This window comes from Mesitornis unicolor, unplaced genomic scaffold (genome assembly GCF_000695765.1).
Source record: "Mesitornis unicolor isolate BGI_N332 unplaced genomic scaffold, ASM69576v1 scaffold26343, whole genome shotgun sequence".
Taxonomy (NCBI): Eukaryota; Metazoa; Chordata; class Aves; order Mesitornithiformes; family Mesitornithidae; genus Mesitornis; species Mesitornis unicolor.
The window spans coordinates 6,164-31,156 of NW_010172994.1; the positions used below are offsets into that span (position 1 = coordinate 6,164).

Here is a 24,993-nt window from a genome sequence, read left to right on the forward strand (position 1 = left end):
GTTTGTAATAATAAACTGGGCTAGAATGAGTTCAAGAAGATCAAAACGAGGGACGGAACCACTTAGGGATGGAAAGAACCAGAAACACAGAGGAAGGTTGAAGGACAAAGGTGGTAAATTGCCAGGGAAAGGACCTAGGAGTAAAAATATTTTATTTTCCTTTTACTGCAATAATGCAGTCATAGAAAATAGCTACACACATTACTATTCCAAATAAAGCCAAGGAAATTAATTCCTTTGACTTCCAAGAAAATGGAAGAGGCCCTACATTTGATTTGTTGAATGCACAGAGGTCTCCGACTACTCATTTTTTCCTTAAAATACAAATATCCAGTAATTTTTAAAGTGTTCCTCTACGGAAATAATGTCATTTTACATTACAGACAAAAACTATTCAAAGACAAGGAGTCTTTTCTTAACACAACAGAACTGCTGAGACATAGGAATAAATCAAGCACAATGAGGCCAGACATCTCTTAGCAAAATTTGACCCATTTTAAGAAGAAGATGGTACAGAATAAAAGGTAAACTTCTAAAGCTGACTAAATTCAAATATTCTGGCTTTTGGAAAATTCAGACTTGGTTCTCCTTTTTGAATGTGCATATTACACAGCAAACAGGATAATGTGTAGAAATGTTGGACTAACATCAAGGGCTTGGATTATAAAAGAGCTGAGCAATTACTGTAACAGTAAACATCAGTGAGAAACATGACATTTAATTATAGGCTTTTAAAGTCTTGTCTTTGATCTTAATAACATTTATCTGGATATTTGGTATCCCTGACTGTCAGTGTCTCCGTGTGTTAAAATGTACCTTTTTCCTTACCAGCCCAGGCCTGGAATGTCACACAATACTTGAGGCTCAGCACCACCCACACAGAGGATTATGGTGAGCCACCCATGGTTTAAAGACACGGGCAGGAAATGAGTGGTGTGATCTGGCATCCCTGACATTTTAACATTGCTGCCTGTACTCATACCATTTTGCCTTATTGTCGTTCTCTTCATCAGCCCTTCATAATGCTTGATACAGTTAGAACACAGTTAGACAGCCTGGGAGCACAGTTCTGTATTAGAAGATGCATGGGAGCAAGTTTAAAATGCTCTTTCAAAGTGTCAGGCCGGTGACAATAGATATTTAGCTCGTCTGTTTCTTCACAGAATAATGAAAGCAGAAATGCTTCCCTGCGGTTGTAATAAGGAAACTTGGACTTCAAAGGGAATCTTCCTGAGATAGGAGAGTTCTTCTGAGAATTACAGTGACTGATGTCCAGTTATCTGTTTCTAGATATGTAGAGCCATTTGGGACTACCTGGTGTATCCCCCTAGCTTACAGAAAAGCATGTGTTGAGGTGCTTAAAGACTGGCTTTAGACAAGTGAATCCCACCTATAGTGATACACACTTCATTCTGTTGTAAATAAGTGCTTGTCCCTCAGAAATGGAGCCAAACTCATGGCTTAGTTCACATAGATCAGTGAAATTCTGTGAGATGATGGACCTAATGAATACAGTGCTGGTAACTGTGGTGGTACTGTCTGTGGCAATATCACAATCTGATGTATCCTATGTGGTACAATAAGTGAAAAAGTGGGATTTCTGAGACAGCTGAATGTGAGAAAACCTCATTGTTAATGAGGTTTATTTATTCCTTTCTTCTGATTGTCCTGATGAGCACACGTGCAGTCTGCTCCAGTGTTGTGCCAGCCAGGGTAAAAAGCCCAGCTATATGTCAGTTCCATGTCAGAACAAGACTTGGTTATGCACCATTCACCCGTACACTCCTGTTTTCTTTGGAAGGAGAGCAGATAAGTGGGGAGTAGGGGTAGTGTTTAGCAAAAGGCCACTTGGACTAGATGACTGGGGGACCAATACTGCAGGGCACACTGCTCAGTGTGTCTACCCTGTAATTCAAATAAGATTGTTTTATTAGGAACTATGGAAATTATGTCTTTTTCCAACTGCTGGAAATTTGGGAAGGATTTGAACCATCACTAAGAAAGCAAAATATGTCTGCATCTGTCCTGGTTTTGCTGGGATAGAATCATAGAATAATTTTCTATTCAGCAGAGCTGCATTTCTGAGAGGATTGCAGTGTCCAATTTAGTGAAAATAAGTTGGTAAAACACTTTGTTTTTGTTTTAGCTGGAATAGAGTTGTTTTTCTTCATAGTAGCTAGTGAGACTTTGTTTTGGATTCATACTAAGAATAATATGATAACTGATGTTTTGGTTGTTGCTAGTAATGCTTACATTAACTCAAGGATTCCCTGTTTTTCATTTTTGCCTGCACCTGGGCTCCCAGGTTTTAGTTTGGTTTGGTTTGGTTGGTTTTTTTTAACTTTTCCTCTGCACAAGAGGATGGGGCAGGAGAGGAGGAAAAGTCCAGGTTTTTCCAGAAGAGGTGATCTAAGATAGCCACCAGGAAATATTCTGTACCATCAATGAGGTGTTTAGCTGCTTGCCAGGTTAAACCATGACAGCATCCCATTAACAACCTTCCCAAAAAATCAACAAGAGCTTTTGTAAAACTTCCTTTATTTGGTTCATGATCTCTATTGAAAGATGTTACTGATTCACTCACCTGTTCTGATTGTACTGTACATTCTGTGTCAGATCGACATTCAGCATAATGAAATCATGCACATGGCAGCAGGAGAATGGTTCCTTGATCTCAGCACTGTTTGTTTTACTGGACCATTTCCTCATCCCAATTAAAGCATAGTGAGTGACATTGGGAGTTGCTTCAATATGCTGCAGAATTTGCTTCAAGGAAACATTCCTTTCAGTCCATGTATAGTCACTGCAATAATAATGAAAATGTGTTAATTTTAAAGTATATGGAAAGTATTCAGAATCTCATTCAGCTGAAGAATAATTCTGAACAGTTGAAAGCAGTTATGAGTATCAGGTAGATAACTTCAGTGTTGTCTTACTTTACTGCAACTTTTTGATTCTCACTCTAATCAAAACTTAAAATTAACTAGTTCTTATATGGTGGGACTGGTATGATAGATCTGAAACAGTCTGGATCTTTCAAAATATTTTCTCAGTTATGTGAGCTTTTAAAGTTACCTGGCTAATATTCCAAATTACTGTGGGAGGGTTGCCGCCTTTGTGCCATAACTTAAGTGCAAAGTATAAGATGCTCCTAGCCCACCCCTAGAGTCCATAAATCTCAGTTTTCACTGAGTTCAACTCTCTTTGAAGGTTCACTGTAAATCCTGCATAGCATCATTCTGGGAATAGATACAGATATTTAGTACAAACAATATTCTAAAGTAATGAAAATGAAAATACTTGTCTGGGAATTTGGGGAGCTAATAAAGGAGCCATACAGACTGGGACTGACAAAAGAGCCAGAGGAAATAATTTGCACAGAAATGTCTTTTAGCTTCCTTAGAAAAATCCTGTTAAAAACGTACACATGAATGCCCATGCTTGTCCAGTGTATCAGGGATCATTTAGAGAGTCTGAAAACTGCAGTACAGTAACTCTACTTTGAACCAGAGTCAAGCTACACAGCAAAGGCTGCAGGGCACTTAAATCCTCAGGAGACGAGAATGAAAAACAGGCACTAAATTATGTGTTATGTGAAGGCAGATATCTAGGGAAAATACTTCTCTCATTAGGCAAATATTATTGTATAGGGTAAAAGCTGTAGTATATAAAACATAATTTCAAAACTGATATGCAGTGAAAGGCTAAAAGAGATCAGCTGGAAAAGCATATATTACTCTATATACCTTTTCCTGTCTCCTGAACAATCAACTTCTACTGCATTCCACATAACACAGGAGTCATCTGAAATGACAATGAAAGGCCAAATATCCTGGGGTTTTATCCCCAGCTCCTCCTGGCGATTTCGTTCAAGCTCCAAGTTATGATAAGACAACTCTTTTATCAGGAAGTGTGCAGCACCTGAAACCAAGGACATAAACCATTAGTTTAAAAGTAGGGACAGAAATTGTTTGCTTTTAACATGGAAGCCTTTTGAAGTGAATATTTCTGCAGACCAGGGTATGAATCACTCTGAAGAGTTTAACACCCTAACACTCCCTGGAGCCAACTTAATTTGTTATTTGCTGAGCAAGTGACTTATAGGACCCCACTGGGAAGCACATAAAATGAAGCCTGACTTCTGTGGTAAAGATTTGCTAGTGTCCTAAGGGTTTAGTGACTGTTTCTTTTAACCTGACAGATATTTGGCTCCACTAGCATCTCTTAGTGCAAACATCTGGAGATGTTGATTGACAAACTGAATAACACAGGAATTATTTCCCCTGATGATCTACTTGGAATGTTTGTCAATACTGCTGTCTACAAGTTGTTCCAGCAGTAAAAGAATATTTCACAGATATATTAGCAGAAGCTACCTAAGGGATGTACCCAATCAGTGCATCCCTGCCTATGCAAATAGTACATAATTTATTTCCACAAGGAAACAGTGTAGGTAACTCCATCTGAGTTAACAACCTCAACTCCCTTTAAAATCAATAGAGGAAAGTAAGTATTTCTAGGGTGCAATTAATCTAGCTTGTTTTAGGTGACCTGGATTAAGTGAATTGCATATTCAACTGTGTCACATTGTCTTCAAAGAGAATGCAGATCAGATATGCTAGCTACAAGGTGTGCCTTCACTTCACTGTTGAGTAACAACACCTCAAGGGCCCAAGTCATGTGTCTACATTTGTTAGAAATTTTTGTTATACTTACCTACTCCTGCACTGTTGAAAATGCTTGGAAGAACAAGCATGATGTGGTTAGGCCAATACTTCTTGTATATGGCCATTTCATATTCCTTGACAACTAAAACATGCAAATGACTGGCTCCATCCATTGCATGATATAAATTGAAAAGTCCATGTTCATGACGACCAGTGGTGGGAGTAAAAGTGGGGCTTTTGATGTAATCTTCACTCTGTGAATAAAAAAACTTTGAGTTTCTGTATTAACCTGGAGTATGTTTAAACAAAGAGAACCAGATCCTTCAGGAGAATAAATCAGATTCACTGACACTGGACAAACTGCTACATTTTACATCCACTTAATAGGAAAATAAGCAACTTTTATTAGCATTGGGAAAAAGAAAACTCTTTATCACTTAGCTTATTCGACTGATGAGAGTGTGGTGGGCTGGATAGAACTGCTAACCTCGACCTGACAAGTGCACAGGGCCCTCGAGGCTAGATCTGGAAAAGGATTTAGGTCCATATGACACAAGATAGTAAGAAACACCTTACTCCAAAACTGCAGTACAACCCTTCTGACTGGCTATTACCCAATCCTGAATGCACTGAAACTCAGCTTATTGGAGACTTGATAGTTTTGCTTCATGCCTCCCTTTCTGGGAGAAAATGCAAGTTTGGTATCAGAACATCTTCATTATCTCTTGACAGCATGACCAGAAGTGTAAAGAATCATAATTCAACAAATTTTAAAATTGGTGTTGTCTCTCTCACATATATGGCCATAAATATAATTATAAATATAATCTACCTTATCTGTGACTAGTGGTAGCCTCATGCTTTCCAGCTGTCTTCCTGGTTGGCTAAAGACAAAATGATGCTCCTTTGACTTTGGAATGATAAAATGCAGCTGGATCTCTTCTCCCAGCATAGAATAGGAAAAGGCAAATGCATGCAGAGTGGACTCATAAAGCTGAGGATGTGAAAAAATAGGAAAATTCCAGTGGTTAAAGTCAAACTACAAGGTCTCAGTGTAGTTAATACACATTTGTAACATTACCAAACAGTATTGCATTAGATTTTACCTTATGTTTCACTAGATGTTAAGTAATGTCCCCTAGGCTTGAGCATACACTTAAAAAACATATAAATTAAACTGTTCCCTCTTTTGAAACCGTTGTCTCAGCTTTGTCTTGCCAATGGTACCAATACTTACAGGCCACTCTTGGCTTTCAGAAATATTGACACATAAAAACCAGTATTTGCATCTAAATACCTTCTTCCTCACATTCTAATAAGCAGGAAATTGGAAGGTTACTCCGAGTAATAACAGTTTATAGGCCACATATAGGCTACTCTGTGCTGGACTACTCTTGAATCAGAAGTAGCATCTTTTGCAGTTGCATCTTTTTCACTCAAGTGAAAATGTAAGCAAGTTCCAGAGGGAAAAGTTTACTGGGAAAGTAGTTTTAAGTGGTAGCATACATGTGAATAAAGGTTACAGTACTGAATAGGCTAGTGTAAATGAAGCAAGGATCAGTCCTCTGACATTCCCAAACCTGCAGTCTGTTCAAGGCAGGAAAACCTCAAGAAATAACAAAATATGTAAATCAGCTATTTTTAACACATACATACAACTTCTAAGACAATTCAAATACAGTGGACGTACACAAAACTGGTTGCCTCAGTTTCTGATCTGCAGAGTAGTAGCTGGAAATCTTTACCTGGTACCTGGGATTGAAACCCATATACTGATGACACTGTTCACAGTGATGGTAGGTGTTATAAGCTGCATACTTGGACAATCGCATCCTAGTTGTTTGACGGCGTGTGTACATATCCTCCTGTCTCCTGCTCATTGATCTGTCTATTAAAAAAAGGAAACAACTTAAAAGTAGATAAGTAACTTTACCCACATAAGTCACTTCATTGCTAGAGAGTAGGACAATGTGACAATATAAAAACATTCAAGTATGCAAACTTATTGTGGAATCAGAGCCTTTTTAATGAAAGGCTACCTATATAATATTCAATAAAACTTTTGTAAGGCTCATACTCTGTTGCTTCATCTGGCAAACTTCAAATCCTTTTTCATTAGTACTCAGTCAAGTACATTTCCGATAATTTCACATGGTTTAAAATTTTAACAGGATTCTCATATTTAAAACAAATAAATACATATATCTATACCAATCTAGATTTTTCAAATTCTAACCTTCATTGTTTGTAGTCTGAAGCTTTGAACAAACCAGACTTGCATCTTCGTATTTCGGGTCATGGATAGTGTAGTCAAAAGACATCTTCTTAAATGTCTCCAAATCTGGCCACGTATCTCCAGGCTGATGGTAGTATTGATCAGATTCTTCTTTTATGTCTATGATATTTGAGAAGAAACTTCTTCTCAGTGAGGGTGACAAAGCACTGGACCAGGCTGCCCAGAGAGGTTGTGGAGTCTCCTTCTCTGGAGACATTCCAAACCCGCCTGGACGCCTTCCTGTGTAACCTCATCTAGGTGTTCCTGCTCTGGCAGGGGGATTGGACTAGATGATCTTTTGAGGTCCCTTCCATTCCCTAATGTTCTGTGTGATTCTGTGTGTGATATTATTGAAAAATATGAATTCATGTAATTGCAATTTTTAAAGTTTGTTATATTGCTATAGATGGTTTTGCTATGCCTATTATTCCTGCATCATTTTTTCTTTCACCTTTCTGAGGAAGCAACATTATTATGCATCAGGAGGTGCACCTTTGAACAAATGTACCTCATACCTCAATGCAATCCTGACTTTTAAACCTTTGTTATCAATTCAAGACCTCTGTAATCTTACTGGAGCAGTTGGTGGGATGATGTTGAAAGCAATGTCAAGGATCTGATACAGCTGATCTACCTGCATGTAGGCATTTGGAGTCTTTCCACTGTCCACCACATTTGTGAACTCAGTTGAGGAAAGAGATATTATTCTTACAGCGGGAAAAGAAGCCCTTTTAAAGCTTCAGATATTGCAGTATTAAGTACACTGCAGAGTTAAAGTCTAGTGATACAACCCGAGTAATCAAAGATATTACACACCAGGGTATGAGAAAAATAGTAAATGGTATTGGTACAATGTACAGTGTACTCATGCCTTTTTCTGAATCAGGTTAACTGGCATAAAAACCCAGATATGTACAAATATACTAAATACTTTTCTGTCTTTGTCAAGAGGATGGAAGATCTGACAAGAGTGAAATGGACAGTAGTCAGGAGTTCAGTTTAGGGGTCACCTGTAAGCTGCTATAAAGAGCTGTACCTCCATGTCTATGAATATAGACTAAATGATTATTTAAAACTGGTGAGACCCTGTCTTTTGGCACACAAAGTAAATATGAAACTCAGGTGAAATTAGTCGGATGGGGAAATTATCTTCATGCCCTGACTCTGAGTTACCTCTAAAATCCTGCCGAAAATACAAAGGATTGCTTGCACAAACCTCTTCCCTTTGACTGGTCACCTTTCCACAGGTTTTGCCATAAACCTTGGGGGATAGCTGCCTCTTTCTCAAGCACAGCTCAGTGTGGAGGCAGCCTCCTAGGTACTGCCCCAAAAAGTCCTCAGAGACAAGAGCTGAGGCACAGTCCCTCAGTGAAATGACTGAGCAGCTTCTAGCCAGGGTCTGCCAGAGGCAGCTAGCAAGCAGGTAGTACCCATCTGAGGCTCTCCGTGGCTGACTGTGGACATGCTTTTAGTGCAGAACTAGACATACCCCATAAAATATCACCCATATTTTTGATGTAATCTAGCCCTTAATTACTGAAGCTGAATGTCGGAAAAAAATCTGGAAACACAAGGGAATAATACAATGTAAATAAAGGAAGGTTGGACTAAAATTAGCTAATAGAGAGCAGGAACTGTTTTCCTTTCTCATGTAGTCTTATGTACTTAGAAAATATGACATTGCCCTCATGGAATAAATCTGCCAGAATTTCACTTACTCTTTTTATGTACTTTACCACAAAAGCTCATTCCAATTCTAAACTCAAAAACAATGGCTGGATATCATGTAATATACATAAATGTGATTGATTACTTCCCAAGAAAAACAGAGGCATGTTGTTTTCTTACTGAGAGGAAGACTAAACTCTAAATGATGAGCTATAATAATAAAAAAATATTCTGAAGTATTAGTTAAAGATCACACAAAAAATTTCTTAAAATATTTCAATAACGTAAATTACTTGCAAAATTAAATGGTATAGAATATACAGACAACTATTCTTCAATTTAACATAACAATTTTCTACAGTCTCTAAAAAAAAGTAATTTATATCAAGAACTTACTATTGTTGATTTCCTCCTCATCATAAACATCCACTTCTGTCAGTCTAATCAGCATTCGAGACAAAATACTGAGGAACTGCAGATAGGCACCTGTTTTCCCTATCTGTAAATATATGAAGTAGAAAACACAAAAGTAATGTTACTGTTCCAAAAACTTGTTACTTTTCCACATATCTGGAAACTGCAGCTGCAGTGAAACTGAATATTAATATTCAGCACTTGCATATCTCTGTACGTTCCTTGGCATAAATGAAATGGTTAAATGTTCAACAGTTTTGTTCTCTCTATGGAGGAACCTAGTTTGGAAAATGCACTTTATATCACAGGCTTAATTACAGGTCAACAGACAAGAATTTTCTTTCCTGATGTTCTAATTTCTACATAGGCAATGAACTTTCAAAAATCCATTCAAGCTCATAAAACGTTCCAAAAAACCTCCTCAAACTACAAGATAACTAAAGAATTACCTCAGCTCTTTGATATTTGCATCATTTACCAGCACACTGATAGCTATTGAAGTACAGTGACTACCCTGAAGAACAAAGTGGCAGGCATCTTCAGAAGAACTCCACTCCCGGAGGACATGGTATATGTGACAATGTGTTGTTGCACTCTCATGTTGAAAATACATAATTTCCCTTCCACCGCTTTAAGATTACCTTTTAAAAGTCCACTTTAAAATCTTAAGATTATAACTTTTTCCTTTCTTTCTTACCCTACTAACACAGTATATACATTTTCTCTACATTATGCCAAATAGTATTGGTCCCCTTTTATCAGCTGTTAGCAGCAGCTTTTTCAGCTGAAAGGTATAAGCCACAGCCAATTATTTACTCAATGGATTGTTCTGTGATTTCCAGATAAAGTTTGCTGATGATAACATCAAGTAAATAATGTCGTAGCTAAGCAGACAGCTTTACACTTGGACAGGAAGCAGCACACAATGGATTTCAATGAGAAAAAAGAGACCAGCGAGCTCGTGTCACTCTCACAGGAGAATGAACTCACCATGATTTCCTGTGTGTATGTGCAGTTCAGCCTCAGAACTGCACTGATGTCCAGCTGACAACTTAAGACTAATGTCACACCCATACAGGGGAGGTTAAAATGTAGATCCGTAATGTGGCGTTCTGCTGCAACTGTCTGATTAAGTGGTACCAGATTTTGGACTAAGTCCATATTACTACTGAACTGAAAACCCAGCCTCACTGCCATTACTGCCAGGACATGTCAGAAGCATAGAGTGTTGAATTACTGAATATAGTATTGGATTTACTGTTTTCCATATATGTCAAGTGAAATTTTCATTTTCTCTCAACATTTGAAAAAGGGAGGCTTTGAAGCTGAAGCAAGAGTAGGTAAGCATTTTGTTTTGGTCAATGTTCAGTATCTGTTGTTCTTAGTAAATCAGACTGCATTTTAAAAAGTTGCTTGCCAAGGGTGGAAAAAGGTACCGTTATCCCTTTCAGATACATGTGTTAGCATGTGTTAGCATGTGGACCATGTTAACATATGGACCATGTGTTAGCACACAACAATTCTGTTATCCAGGAGTAACACAGAAAAAAGTGTCTTTGAATAGAGGAAATGATAGCATGGGACATAGCCAGCCCATGGACCAGATGTTTCTAGCTCCTAGTCTGGGTTCTTATATAAAATCCATTGGGATTAATAAGAAACTTTCTACTGACCCTAGAACAAGGTTCTGAACTCGGCTGCAATGGCTATTGATTGGTGAGCTAAACAAAAACACTTTATCTTCCCATGTCTGAGCAAACCTGATGTTAATTTGTTCCAGAAGAAAATATTTTCATTGTTTTCTTTCAAGTCTGAGCCTTATGAACATAATCCCTTAAAAAGCCTCTGATCATCATTTGGTTAAACACAGGGCGGTCTGAGAGATTAACAGTTCCCTGATTTCAAACAAATGAGAGATCATTTGTCAAAAATACAGAACCTGTTCCCTCATATCAGGTCTCTATGTGAAAAACTAATTCCTAATCTGTTTGAAGTATGTACTTATAATTGTCAACAGAACAGGCTGAAAACCTTACTTTTTCTTTTTGGTCACCATTTAAAACTTACTCTGTCAAAATCACATATTTTTCTTTCCCTGGGGGACCGGTTTTCAACAATGTATTTCAACAACGTATCTGGGAGTGACTCAGCTACTACTGTGTGGTACTTAGATGAAAGGTATCAGCTGTCAATTGACCCAAGTATATGCAAAGCTGTAGGGTCTTGAGTCAAAAATGTTGGAAACCACAGGACTATCAGTTCTAGTCCCTAACCACTAAACTAAAACATGCATACTTATGATATTCCATGCATCATATTTTACCCAATCTCATTATCTGTCGCATAAAAAGTGTCCAATACAGTACTGTGAGCTTTATAAACTGTTAGACTTTAGCAACACTGTATGTAAAATGCTGGTGGAAACTTGCAGAAATCTCTCCGTGTTTTTGGAATGTTTCTCTGCCAGGAGAGAGATCAAGCTGAGCACACAGCAACATTCGTATTTGGACTCCATTCACTTGCACATTTGCCCGCATTTGCTGCTGAAGAAATGAATTGGTGTAATAGGGAACATCTTTTCCAGGTCATTTTGAGAACAAGATTTTCAAAAAGAAAATGAGACAAGAATGACTTTTCATTTACAATCAATGTTTACTCCAGAAGGGAAGAACCTTGAACAACTGAATTTGTAGCATGCCTAGATAGGTAAATGCATCTTTAAAATTAATTTTATTGCTTTCTAGGTGTACCATCTCTAAGCAAAATGGAACTGCACAGAAAGTCTTTGTTTGAAAATACTGAATAGCTGTCAATAAACAGAGCTTCCACATCTCTCCAGAATCCTTGTCCCATATGTCACCACCCCTCCTTTTGACAGTTTAGGCATCATAGGTAGCTGCAATGTGATCCTGCAAGCAGGATATGTACAACTTTGAAGCATGAAGACCCATATTTGCCCATCCTCCATCTCCCAAATGCAACAAAACAGAAGATCTGCTAAGAAATCTGTATCTGCTGGATACATGATTGGGTTGTAGCTTTACACATCTTTAGAGAAGCCTAGTGTGGTGCTGATAGAATCACAGAATGGCTTGAGTTGGGATGGACCTTAAAGATCACCCAGTCCAACCCCACTGCTATGGGCAGGGACACCTCCCACTAAGCCAGGCTGCTCAAAGCCCTGTCCAACCTGGCCTTGAACACTTCCAGGTGATCCTAATTTGTGACTCTGGGCTTAAGCATGATACAATATATTAATAATGATGACAACTGGTAAGGAAGTACTCTGCACGAGATGGTTTTCTCCACATCCTGTCTTTGCTCTGCACACAAAAGCTGCAAGCAGATTAAAACTATGAAGGAACCTGGATCTGGGCTGCATTTTTATAGTTCTGAAACAAAATGTACATAAGGGATGCTGCTAGTATAGACAGATCCACTCCTCAGAAAGAGGTTCCTCAAATAGGTGGCAGTACCCAGTGCCTTTAACAGTAAGGCACCTGGGGGGCAATATTCCCAAATAATGGAAGTATTACTCTAATTTATTTCTGTCAACCTGATTTTGGAAGACAGAAGTCTGATGAATCAGACTTGGAAGAAGAAAATCCCGGAAGACTAAGAAGTAAAAAAGTCAAATCTTGTGAAAACTCATGATAACTAAGGAATTCAGGGCCTGTAAAGGTTTACGTTTCTATTTTCAACCTTAGTGCAAGGATTTGTCCCATAAAAAACTAAGAATATGTTTACTCTGCAGCTCTTCATTCATAGAGAGTGCACCTGTAGCTGAGCAAGAGGAAGAAATACGAATTAAAATTCTTGCTGCAGAAAATTCAAGAGGCACGAAGGCCTAGTTTTTATGTCTAGGAGGAGTGGAAAACTCCCCAGTGATTTTGACTACTGAACTGTGCTTGCCACAGATATCAAGGATAAGATGAAAACAAATTGTCTGTCTAAGAATCTGAGATATTCCAACAAGAGAAATTACATGTGCCTCCATGATTATTTGTGGAAGTGACATCTGAAAATGCAGTTGCAGCAGATCTAACAGTAATGAGTTCCCTTTTTTTAACTTGTTCTGAACACTGGACACTGGGCCACTAGAAGTACTTTATTATTCTTACACATTGCTTTAAAGTATGATCTGATTTCAGTCTTGACATTCAGAGAAATATGGCAGAAGGAGGAATAATTTCATAAGGCTTTTCTATTTTAATTTCAAAGTGAGAGAGTTCTTTACATACCACAGCAGTGGTTTTCAGACTGTGGTCTGTGAACCAATGGTGATTAACAGAAAACATGCTGATGGTCCACAGACAGCTGGTCAAATGGGCTGGCTCTTCTCCTTCTTTCCATTTGCTACATTCTTCTAAAACACAGCTAACAATGCCCATTAAATAGTCCTCTAATATTTTTCTTACATAAGATGAATGATATAAAAGCCCATTGTAATACAATTTTAATAGGAGTAGAGGAAAACCAAATAATATGGGCAGCAGTTTTCTTCTTTAGAAAGTGTCTTAAGATGTGCTTGCGTAATTCCCTGGCTGTGGTGCCACAGACCTGAGCCTTGCTCATGAGCAGCTTCCATGCTAAAGGAAAATGGTAGTTCTAAATCGTAATAGGCAGTTAAAAAACAAAGGTACAAAACTGTGATTTGAAGTTTGGGAAACTTTAAGATGAAAGTTTCTAAGAAAAAATATTTTAGTGAATTTAGACTTACTTATAAGCATTTTCTTGGGTGCACTAGGGACAAGATTTCTAGCCATAGATGCAGTGCACGTTGTTTATGGTGGTGCATAGTTACTCATACTCACTAACCAATGGCTTAACTTTGATGACGTGTACTAACTTACAGATAAATAAACAGATCTATTCTATACCTATCCAGTTTTTGCTGCATTTCCTAATGCCTCTTGTAAAAATAGTGCATGTATTATCTTCTCACATGCATAATTGTCCTTGTAAAAATGCACCAAGTCTTCTAGCAAAACAACTTGACCGGTAGAGAAGATAAAATGTCTGTGAGAGAAGGGTGAGTGTACTTTATTACTAATTAACCTGACAGTGAGAATTATAATTTTGGTTCACTAATGTGCCTAGTTTTCTTCCTGTGTTGATTTCATATTTTTTATTTTAACCAACAAATTGCTTCCTAATTTGAATGTTAGTAAAGTAATTGCTGCCTGATTAAGAAAACAACTAATTAATTTTTGAAAAAATAGTACTCTGGAAGTCACGCTTTGGCTGAGATGCTATTAACACTCAGATAGGTACTGCTTAATAATTGGTTTTAATTCTGCCTACACCTCTTCATGCATTAAACATTAAGTCCATGTAAAATGTTAATATCATCAAACACACATGTGAGCAAAACCTATTTCAGGAAGTGAAATTATTTCTTCCCAAAAAGAAAAGGGTAATTATAATTTTTGTATATTTTATGGTAACTGTTCCCTAGAAGAAACCCTGTATTGTTATACCTTAAACAAATAAAGAATCAACATACTTTTACAGCTCCTTGTTTGGTTTACAGGAGGGTTTAGTACTTTGGGAGGTGAAAACAGTAAAGGAAGCCAGGCTGATGTCTTTTTCCACATACTGAAATGAATATATACTCTTAAATTTTGATACTTAGGAATAAGAGATGATACTCCTAATTTGATGCATGTGAATTTGTTCTGTGTGAAACAGGTATATACTTCAGAAAGAACTGAGGAATATAAAATGAATAAACATGCGAAGGGTGTCCTTCAGGAACTGATCCAACTGTATGACCAAGGCAAGACCAGGAAATAACCTTCAGTGGGGAGACAGCTGGAGAAGAGATGGAGTTTCAAGCAAAAGAAGTGATATCAAGGTTGAAATTCACTGCTGTACAGAGTTTATAAAAAAAAAAGGGGGGTTGGAAATGAAAAGTGGTGAATACCATACCCTGGAACAGAGCTGATGAACAAATAAGCTGCCTGTTTAATTTTAATTAGCTAAATGGCAAGTACCAAGTGTGTGAAGCATCAAAACTTTCTCACAGATGTGTAATATGCTCTCAGAAGCCTATGAATGACTCTTCTGAGACTCACAGATTTACATTTGTGACCCATAACCAAATGAATACCAAAGAAATATTTACTTATTGGCTAATCTGGATATTTAAGAGGGCTTTAGGAATAGTATCTTTGTGGGGTTTGATGTGTGTGCATATAAAATTCTAACCACAATTGTCACAGCCTGTGTTTTAATTTGAGATAGAAATGAACATCTCTCCTCCAGAATGTATTCATTTTTATACAGCAGCTGAGCATGAAATTCAGTTTCTTGATCACATACCTCAATCTTTGGCAAACATGGACAATTTAGACCAAAGGAACAGACAGGGAAAAACTGCTCATCAGAGAACTTTCTGGAATCCCTTATGAATTACAGTGCCATTTAAAGGAAGTCCCAATATGAGAAGCCCATTTATGCTTTTTCTACTCTACTGAATCATAAATTTGGGTGCACAACAGAATACAAACATTTAACAAATAGTTATATGTAGATTTCTTTTGCAATGGATGGGCAGATAAGAGTGGATCATGTAGCAAGTTCAATCAGTAACTACCTTTAGACCAATTCTTTGAGTTGATGTTACAATAAATGGAAACATGATCTTTGTCTGAGTTTGGATTTATCCTTTTTGACTTCTGAGGTTCACAGGACATATGTATGTTCTCAGTTGGCATTGTATCTCTTCCTACCTTATTGCTTTGTACTTCAGTAGAACATGAGAGACACAGTATTGCCTTTAGCATGTAACATGTGCATTGAACTAGGAGATACCTTGCTCAGAGATAAATGCTAAACGTTCTTGTAGAATTTAGAAGAGGAAGAAACTTCTTAGGACTATACTCATTTCCATATAACTTTTCAGAATAATTTAAAAACTCTTGGGTCAGCTACTTATCTTGTAAATATGGCTCTGCTAATGCTGAACTGGCCTTCTTGTATGTATTATTTACAACAGCTTCTATTTCTGTCTGCTGTGTGGAGGAAAGAGAGAAAATAATTTAATTACAAACTCCCAGGTGTCTTCAGATTGATCATAAGAAAGTGGTTTTGTGAAGATCTTTGATCTTTATTTAAAATGCAAATGCATATTCAACTTTAACAAACTGAAACTGTACATGAAATCTATCTCTTGAGCAAACGATCTTTTAAAAACATTTTAATGGAGACTGACAGAAAATGAACATTGCTGCAGCTTCATTGCCTTTGAACTCAGGCTATCAGTAAAGAAAGGAATCTTATTTTATTAGAAGGAATTAGGAAATGAAATATAAGCAACTTACTGTCCACAAAAAAAAAGTCTTTCAAGTATGAATAATAATAACTAATCTATTTTTTCTGAGATTATGATAATATTAAATAAAATAAATCTATGATAATACCTTGTTCTTATTACACACCTGTGGTGGCCCACTCAGCAGCAACCTCCTTGGGTGAAAGGTGTCCATCCTGCCCTCGTTTCTATTGTTGTAGTCCATATGGATTGGCTTGGGAACCGTCCACTGGCGGTAGTATAGGGACTGCTCTGTGCAAGTCATCATCTTACTCATAAGAGGACGAAAAGAACTTGCCCACATAACAGAATGATAAGGCAAGAGGGAAGATGATTTGGGAAGTCCACTGCTGTCAGTAGAAGTAATAATGTCATAAACCAGCTTAGGCAGGAAAACTATAGGAGGCTGTTTTGATGCTTTGGTCATGAAGCATTGAGAGGTCTGCAGGATGAAGGAGTTATGAGTAGGTGCAGAGGAGGAAGAAGGGGAGGAGAAAGGTGAGGAAGATGATGAGGTGATGGTAATCTGGGCACTTTTAATGTTTTGTTTCATATCCAGCTGTTCAGTTACCGGTGGCAAGTGTTTGCTGACTGTTGTTTGTGCCCCCTTATCTACTTTCTGCTTCTGCCTTTCATAGTTACTTGTAGTTTCTTCAGCGCTGTTGCTGAGGACTTGGTGGGGGGATTTTGCTGTATCCCCTGCTGCTATTAAAGGAGGAGATGACTCACTGCAGAATGCTGTAACTAAAAGAAAACTTGTATTTCAATACAGTGCAACTATCTTTGCTAGTCAATGCCATAGTTAAACAAAACAAAAAAATCTTTTCAAGTATGCATCAAACATTGCAATCCCAGTCTTGTTCTTGTTTTCACCTTTCTCATACAGGAAGTCAAAATGGGACTGGTTTGGAGTATTCATCTCAACACAGAAAGCGGCTTTTAAAGTATCAAAGTACACAGGAAAGATGTCAGTGATTGCCCAGTCCTCTATTTCCCTCATCCATTCCTTGCTTAAGGTGTTCATCAGATACTTTCCATCGCTCAAGCCAAATACAAAATTACTGAAACCATCATTTAAGAGTGTAAGAAAAGCATTCACAGGCTGTTACCCCATCAGACTACAGAAATGTCTACACTGACATCTAGAAAGAGTCCTCTGAGTCAGATCTGATCTGACACTCATGTGTCTGTGTCATTGCAGGACTTGATCTAATAAAACCTCGCTCTCAAGTCTCTGGTGCTACATAATGCATTAATGCATTCACACAGCTTTTGGTCAGCTTAGAGCACATACTGAACTCAGTAATGCTGGCCTTGAATATGTCACGTAGATATACCCCACAGTAAATTGCTGATTTTCTGAAAGTGGTATATTTCTACCTTATATATTCTCACTACTAAGATTTCTTGAAAGTTTAATGCCTCATTTTAAGTGGTTCTGTGCATATTTAGTACGTAATGAATTCCAAAGAGAAAATGCAAATACTTCAGAGTCTTCAGAGAACTGGTTGAGGAATCAGTCTCCACATGGTACTAGGAATATTTGTCTGAAGCTGAACATAGATAAAAGCAGCTTTCTTCTTGTGTTGAAAACAACAGTCTTTGAAAACAACCCCACTTTTTGAACTAATGAAAGTCCGTAGTTTCTCTTGATTTCAAGAAATATTAAGATATACTCTAGATGCATATTAATCTAAAGTAGCCAGGAAAGGACATTAGCAATAAATACAGAAATAACAACAACGGTATGAATAGTTTCAAGTAAAACCACTGTGACATCCCTTAAAATACCAGTATCCAAGAGCACAGTAGAAAAAGAAAGGAAAAAAGATTTCTTTAGCCACAGGCAAACTAAGGCCACAAAGCCACAGGCAGGCTACATGGACACTCTGGAACTGATGAGCAGCTCAATTTTAAAGAAGAAAAAAACATTTTGAAAATTAAAATGTTGATGAAGGTTAGCCAAACATTTTCAAGCTTTTTTTCCTTTTGTAACCACCACTGTGCCTGCAGAAAAGAAATCATGGGCCAAATATGCATGTGACCATATTGAAAACTACAAATAGATCTAAAAGAATTTACTGTCACTGACAAAAAACATTTTAAAAAGCTGAATGAGACTGTGACTTCTAGGAAGTTATGGTACAATTTATATTCTCCACTTTTATTCAACTCCACTGTTAATATTATCTGCATAAAAAATATGCAAAGAAATTTATCAGAAAAAAGAGCTGTAGTAGTTCTCAACATTGCCTCATGCTTTCTGCATCAGTTTGCAGACTAAAATGGAATTGAAGATATACAAAATTGTCCACCTCTAAAAGAGCTTTCAGATAGTGCCAAATTAATGAGTGAACATTCCAGAGCAAAAACAAAAAGGTTAAAATTTTAATGAGAATGAGCATGCTTTTTCTCCTAAAGATTTTCAAGAGATTTTTTAAAAATGTGAAGCATGTTTTCTTTTTCATAAATTTTCATAGCTTCAGTGAACAATTCAGATATCACAGTACTAACCCAGTGGCACATACTAAAGAAGTGCCTGGGTCATGCACCCTACCCTGTAATAATTTTTCAAGCAAGAAAAGATCTTATTTTTTATATTTCAGAAGTCTGATCCTTATTTTTTGTTTTAAGTAATCTTTAGAGATCCCATTAAAATAGGCCTTACCAAAACCTTACTGATTTACGCCTTTTATTATCTATCTAATAAACTGAATAAAAGGTCTCTTTTATGTCCTACATGTAACTTAATAGAGATGATCTTAATGGTTTACCAGAAGCTTTTGAAGAGAGAGATGAAGATGCAGAGTCATGGGAACGAGATCTTTCTCTTTTCATAGGACTTCTCTTTTCTGAAGTAGAACCTATTTCATTAATGGTAGCAAGGGAAAAACAAAACCAAAATATATTTTAAGCTTGTAAGAAGGCACAGCTACATTGTCAAAGTAGGGAAAAGTACACAAAAGTTTGTGTGGGTTTTGTCCTCATTCTGACACTGTTTTCCGTATGGAGAGTATTTGTTCCTCACATGCAATACTGGACCACCCTATGGTCTAACCTAACTGCTGAGCTGGAATAGCTTCACAAAATCAATGCTGCAGCCATTCACATCTAAATGAAGCCTCTATTGTAAACAGTCTGAGTATGACCTCAGGTATTTCATTCCTCTATGAAAAGTACATATTTGATTAAAGTTAATATTTTTGTTATGCTTGCTCTGCTTTCCTTATTATCAATAAGTAAGAACTTCATAGGTGAACAGTAACCAGCTCTCTTCCCACTCAAAGTATAGAAAAGTAAATGAAGGCAACCAGTTTGAGACTTAAATAAACTACGGGGATAAAAATCCCTCATTTTCCAGAGTTACAAGGCACAATAGACAGTAAAAAAAAATATTAAGAACTTAACAATAACTGATAGCAACCATCAACTACCACTCAACACCCCCCCAAAAGCTCCTGGGTAAATTATTGTTGTTTATTTACACATGTTCTTAGTTGCTTTCTTAAGAAATTATAAACTCACCAACTCTATACTGTCAATTTGAACTCATGGACTTTTTCAAGGAGTACATAACTTACTGGGTTCAGGTATATTTTCCAGCCATACTATTTAATACCTTGCAAACTATAGAGGCTACTCAGCTGTACTATGTAGTGTCCTTGGGAGGAATCTTCATCACTGTCAGCGTGTAAGCATAGGTTTAGTAGCATCAGCCAAGGACAGTTGAGGTTGAGTTGTCCCTGCTGTGAGGGAGGGGACTGGGTCACTGCTTCCCGGATGGCAAAGCAAACACTTCCCTGCTACGGGGAGGTCAACACAGCACAGTACTTCAAACAGTGAGCGACACTGGATGTGCCCACTCAAGCTCCACTTTGCAGCTGCCAGAACATATAGGGCAAAGGAGGGAGGCAGCGAGGGGAGAGAAGGGAGCTAAAAAACAGAGAGAACAGATGCAGCAGCAGGACTGCACGACATTAAAGTGCTGCTGCAGCAGCAGCAGTCCCTGGGCAGGAAGGGTGAGAAAACACAGGTTCAATGAGATAAAGCAAAACTGAGGAGCAGAGCTCGCTCAGTAAGGCTAACTCCATAAACCCTCACTGAGTAGGTATCCATACAATCCCGCTTTTTCTAATACAACTCAATCATTTTACTGCTTCTTTTATTATCACTACTAATAATACCTTCTGTTGCTATTTCTTCATCTTCATTATCAGTGCTGCTTAGTTTCTCTGGATCACTTTCTAACACATCATTCACAACTGTTTTCTCTGTGTGAATTTCTGAGCTCACAAAGTATGCTGCCAAACCAAGTTCTTGCTCCAAGGTTGTCCTTACCAAAGAAGATGAATTTATTAAACGTAGGTCACAGTATCTCAGAGATCTGGAGAGAAACAAGAGGGGCTAGTATGAAAATTCACTGTAAACTACTCCCTTATTTCTTTTACAAACATAGCCAAAGGGAATTTTTTTCATGATGAGCTAGAACACAGTGTATCTTTTGTGGTTAATAATTTTACTTCTGTGGTGCATACACTCTTCTTTTTCTTAATCCAGTTATTCAGCTTAATCTAGTGCAGTGAACATTAGCATCTGCATAAGAAAAAGAATAATTACTTGGGGTCTAAACTTAACACACAGAATGGGATTCAGCTGACCATACTAAAGCATTTAGCACCCCAGGGCATCCTGGCTAGCTTCCAGCTGCCATTCCAGAAGGCACTGATCTCTCTACACTTCCTGTAGCACATACACCAGCATCATGCAGGTGTCTCAGCTACCCTAAGGTATCTAAAGTAGCCATACTATTTTTTTACACACCCTTATTCTCTCCTCTAAACTATCCCTAACCTGGGACAACTCTCATAATATTTTCTGAGCTACTTATATCTTGCTATAAATACGAGGTTATTATTAATAATATGGAGTTTGCATTTATGATATAAAACCTGCCAAAAAATGGAAAATAAATGTCTTGACACTTTAATCTGACTTCTCCCTCAAGGAATTACACAGTTATTTTCTAGCTATTTAGTAAGCAATGTATAAAAAACTGTCACTCAAAAAGTACTGGATCTTCTTACCGTGGCAAAGACTCCCCTTGTGGATCCATACCACTAAATATCAATATACAAGGCAAACCTTCCAATTCCAAATAGGTCTGTGGCCTCCAATCTACATCCTCAATTTTCTGCCAGACCTGTAAAAGGTAAGAAACACTGTTGGATATATCTATATGGCACAAATAAAAATACAGAAATATAAACTTTCATCATCCATTATATTAATCAATTTGTACAGTGGATGGATGTTTCACCAAGGGAAGCCACAGAGCAGAGCCAATTTCAACACAGATAGATTGCACAACATCTAGAGCATTACAGGTAGCAATCTGCCTGCTCTAAGTCTGAGGAGATTTGGACAGCATGTTCCAGTCTGAAGAGCCTCCCAGCTTCCCAGCTGCATAGCACTGAGGCCAGGGCATAGATGGGTAGGATGGACACAGAACAATGGACAGTAAAGGTGAGTAGGAGCTTTGGGGGAGAGAAACATACAGGGGGTTACTTCTTGTGGAAGAGAACGTATGGATGTCTGAGTCCAATGAAGAAAATGAGCTAGGAATGAGACTTTTTCACCTTAGAGGAACAGGGGAAAGCTGGCATTGTTCAAAACACACACACCACTCTCCTCACTTGCTACCTTCTGAAGTCTCCTGCTCTTCCCCAAAGCTATAAGTTTTCCTGATAACTTCGTTAGATATTTTATAACTAGATCTATTGTTTGACCATTCAGCATCAGGGTATACTGCTGTACTTACAATGGCCAGTCCTTTTTTGCTCTAAGACGGATCTACAGATAAGGAGCACACAGAAGGAGCAACAGTAGAGCAACTCAGCCTCCGACATTTGTACATGAACCATTATTATGCATGTCAGAGAAGATAACCAGGATGTGATTCAGTACTAATACTGATAATTCAGAGTAAGATATGCCTAATTTATAACAGAATGAGATCAGCATTAGGCCCTGGATCTCAAATTACTTCATCTAACAAGTACTGAATCAGACATAGTACAGAGTGTACTATATATACATTACACCACCTTAGAATGTAAATACATTTTTGCTTTGGTGATCAGATGATGGCAACTTTATGAAAAGCAAGGCAGTATCAGACACTTTTGTTGAACAGATGACCCATGACTCTGGACCTAAAGGATACAAATTAATCTATAAAACAACACATGGTCCAGAAAGTTCTGAGCTGTCAATATCGGGGTGCTCTAGGACCCACAACTACCATCACTGATTTGGTGCCTTCATGCCACCTGCTGGTGACAAGAATAATATAACTCTCAACTGGCCACTGATTAAAATCTTTTTGCACTATGACGATTTTGTGAGAAAATTCTGCTAAAACTCTAACTATTTTATTTAGCTTTTTTTCTTACTGCTTTGTGCATAAACGCAGTTCAACTGTTTGAGAGAGTTGTTGCTGGAAGTCAAGTTCTAGACATATCAGTTAATACACCACAGAGTATTAATCAGAGGTAGGATGGTAGAGGTGCCACAGATAGTATATCTAAAAGATAAAAGTTATGCTCTTTATGGTAGTTTTTATTTTTACTAGTAAGACCTGCACTGCAGCTCATGACCATAACTCTTACCAGGAAATCCTCCCCACCTACCCATCTAATGAAGCTTCCCAGTATATGTCATTCTGCAAGTTACCTTTAGTTGCTCCACAAAGTGCTTCCCTATTGTGATTCCAGAATTAGGATTTCCCAAGATTATTTCAAAGTTATCTTCAAGGGCTAGTCTCTCCCTTACATTATACAGACGTTCATATGCCACTGCAGCCAGCGGAGTACACGGAATTCTCAACACTACCATGAGGCCATGACCACTAGGACACTGTCGTGAAGAGTTTATTAGGTTTTGGGTGATTTCCAGAGTTTCAACTGAGGTGTAATTCTTCATCTGAGAAAGACCACACACTGCCATCATAGCTGCAGAGTAGTGTTGTATGAGGACAAAAGTCCTAATCACTGCACTGTGTAATCTGGGGAACCTGAAATAAATGGTGAAGTAAATAGTGAACTATTAAAGGCTAAAGTGAAAAAGCTAATTTCCACAAAATATAGAAAACTGAGGATTTTCTCCTGTAAACAGTCCTTCATATCTACTGTACAACAGAATCTCACCAAATTGCCGTTGGATAAGCAAGGCATCATTTCACAATCAGAACTGATGTTGTCTCTCCATTTCTTAGTAAAGATTTACTAAGCAAACAGTCCAGTAAGGTTACATCACATCAAGTTACCAAGACTTTCCTGCTGTTACAAAATTTATCACAGAATAGTTTCTAAGGCACTCACTAATATAACCAAGGAAAATTATATTATCTTATGAATGACAACAGTATTCTTAATTATGTGTTATTCTTAAGGGTTGGGGGGTAGCGTGGTGTTTCTCCTGTTTTCTTACTGAAGCCCTGAACCAACTTACTCTTGTTTCTAAGAGGACTTAATACACAGGCAGCATCCAATGAGCACTCCATGTTCCCAAGCTCAGGTACACCCTGTCTCAAACGGCAGTCTGTGAAAGGGAGAGATGTGCATATGCAATAGCTGCCTGTGCTCTGGTGTTCACAGAAATGAAATCCAGGTGCATGATAAAAAGAGGAACTATGGCTTGCTCAGAAAAGTGCCTGATACGTGTGATCAGAGCTCCAAAGCACTCCGTAGCAAGCCACAGCAAAGGGTGGATGTGCTCACTCTCCCAGTTACCAACACAAATTCACAAGGTTTTACTTGTCCTGTCTCATTCTTCTTACAGATCCCTAGTTCATTCACAGCTGCGTATTGCACATAATGTGTCACTACTCTTTTGCAGGGATTCTAGACTTGCTCCACGGGGAAAAAGGAAAACTGATTATATGTTTTAAAACTCTGATGATGCTCTGAAGTTGTTATCAGTGATTTAAGTGTACAAACCACAGTGGTATGTCGTCTTCTCTTTGTTGTCCAAGTGCAGTATACACAAACTCTATACATCAAAATCAGCCAGGGTCAGTAAGTGATAACATTGGACAAAAGTAACAACACATTTGAAATTACATTATGATGCAATGTTAGATTATTATACTATAGAAGTAGCTACTGGTCACAAGAAGAACACACTCTAAATTGGGGTAAACAGTGTGCATGTTCATAGTAAGAGGAAGCTTAGATTACAAACCAATTATATACAAAAAAGATGGAAAGAGAAAATAAGAAAATGTGAAATGCCCTTGCATACACAGCTGATTTGTGGGACAGCAAGAGAAAAAAAAAAAAAAGAGTCAGGCATCCAGCTAGTAACTCAAGTGACTAGAATACATCTCCTAAATTTTCTGTGTTAAGCAAAGGAGGGTACCATACCTCTTTCCCAAAGCCATGACCATTGCTTCAAAAGAGCTGTCGTACCGAAGCAGTGGAATACTATGTCCAGAGAGGGTGGACTCAATGAATTCTGACAGTCCAAAGTATTTCTTATTGTCATGGTATAAATGTACACCCTATAGCAAATGAAGCAATAAAAGTACAAATGTCAAGCCTAACAACTATTAATTGATAATTAAATATTAACGTATATCAAAATACATAAATATT

At 37.8% G+C, this 24,993-nt stretch overlaps 1 protein-coding gene across 1 annotated transcript in view; it reads right to left on the bottom strand.

Annotated features, from left to right (window-relative positions):
* GREB1 (growth regulation by estrogen in breast cancer 1) overlaps positions 1-24,899 on the bottom strand; it is a gene marked incomplete at its 5' end in the record, with an annotated part of 29,327 nt that extends 4,428 nt beyond the window's left edge. Inside the window, 13 exons of the mRNA XM_010180587.1 lie at positions 2,585-2,803; positions 3,747-3,921; positions 4,717-4,921; positions 5,500-5,661; positions 6,413-6,555; positions 6,904-7,062; positions 9,007-9,109; positions 16,467-17,083; positions 19,114-19,203; positions 20,524-20,723; positions 21,424-21,539; positions 23,072-23,411; positions 24,763-24,899. Of these exons, the coding sequence (XP_010178889.1) occupies positions 2,585-2,803; positions 3,747-3,921; positions 4,717-4,921; positions 5,500-5,661; positions 6,413-6,555; positions 6,904-7,062; positions 9,007-9,109; positions 16,467-17,083; positions 19,114-19,203; positions 20,524-20,723; positions 21,424-21,539; positions 23,072-23,411; positions 24,763-24,899 (2,666 nt within the window). The remainder of the gene's footprint in view (positions 1-2,584; positions 2,804-3,746; positions 3,922-4,716; positions 4,922-5,499; positions 5,662-6,412; positions 6,556-6,903; positions 7,063-9,006; positions 9,110-16,466; positions 17,084-19,113; positions 19,204-20,523; positions 20,724-21,423; positions 21,540-23,071; positions 23,412-24,762) is intronic.
* Positions 24,900-24,993: the final 94 nt, after the last annotated feature.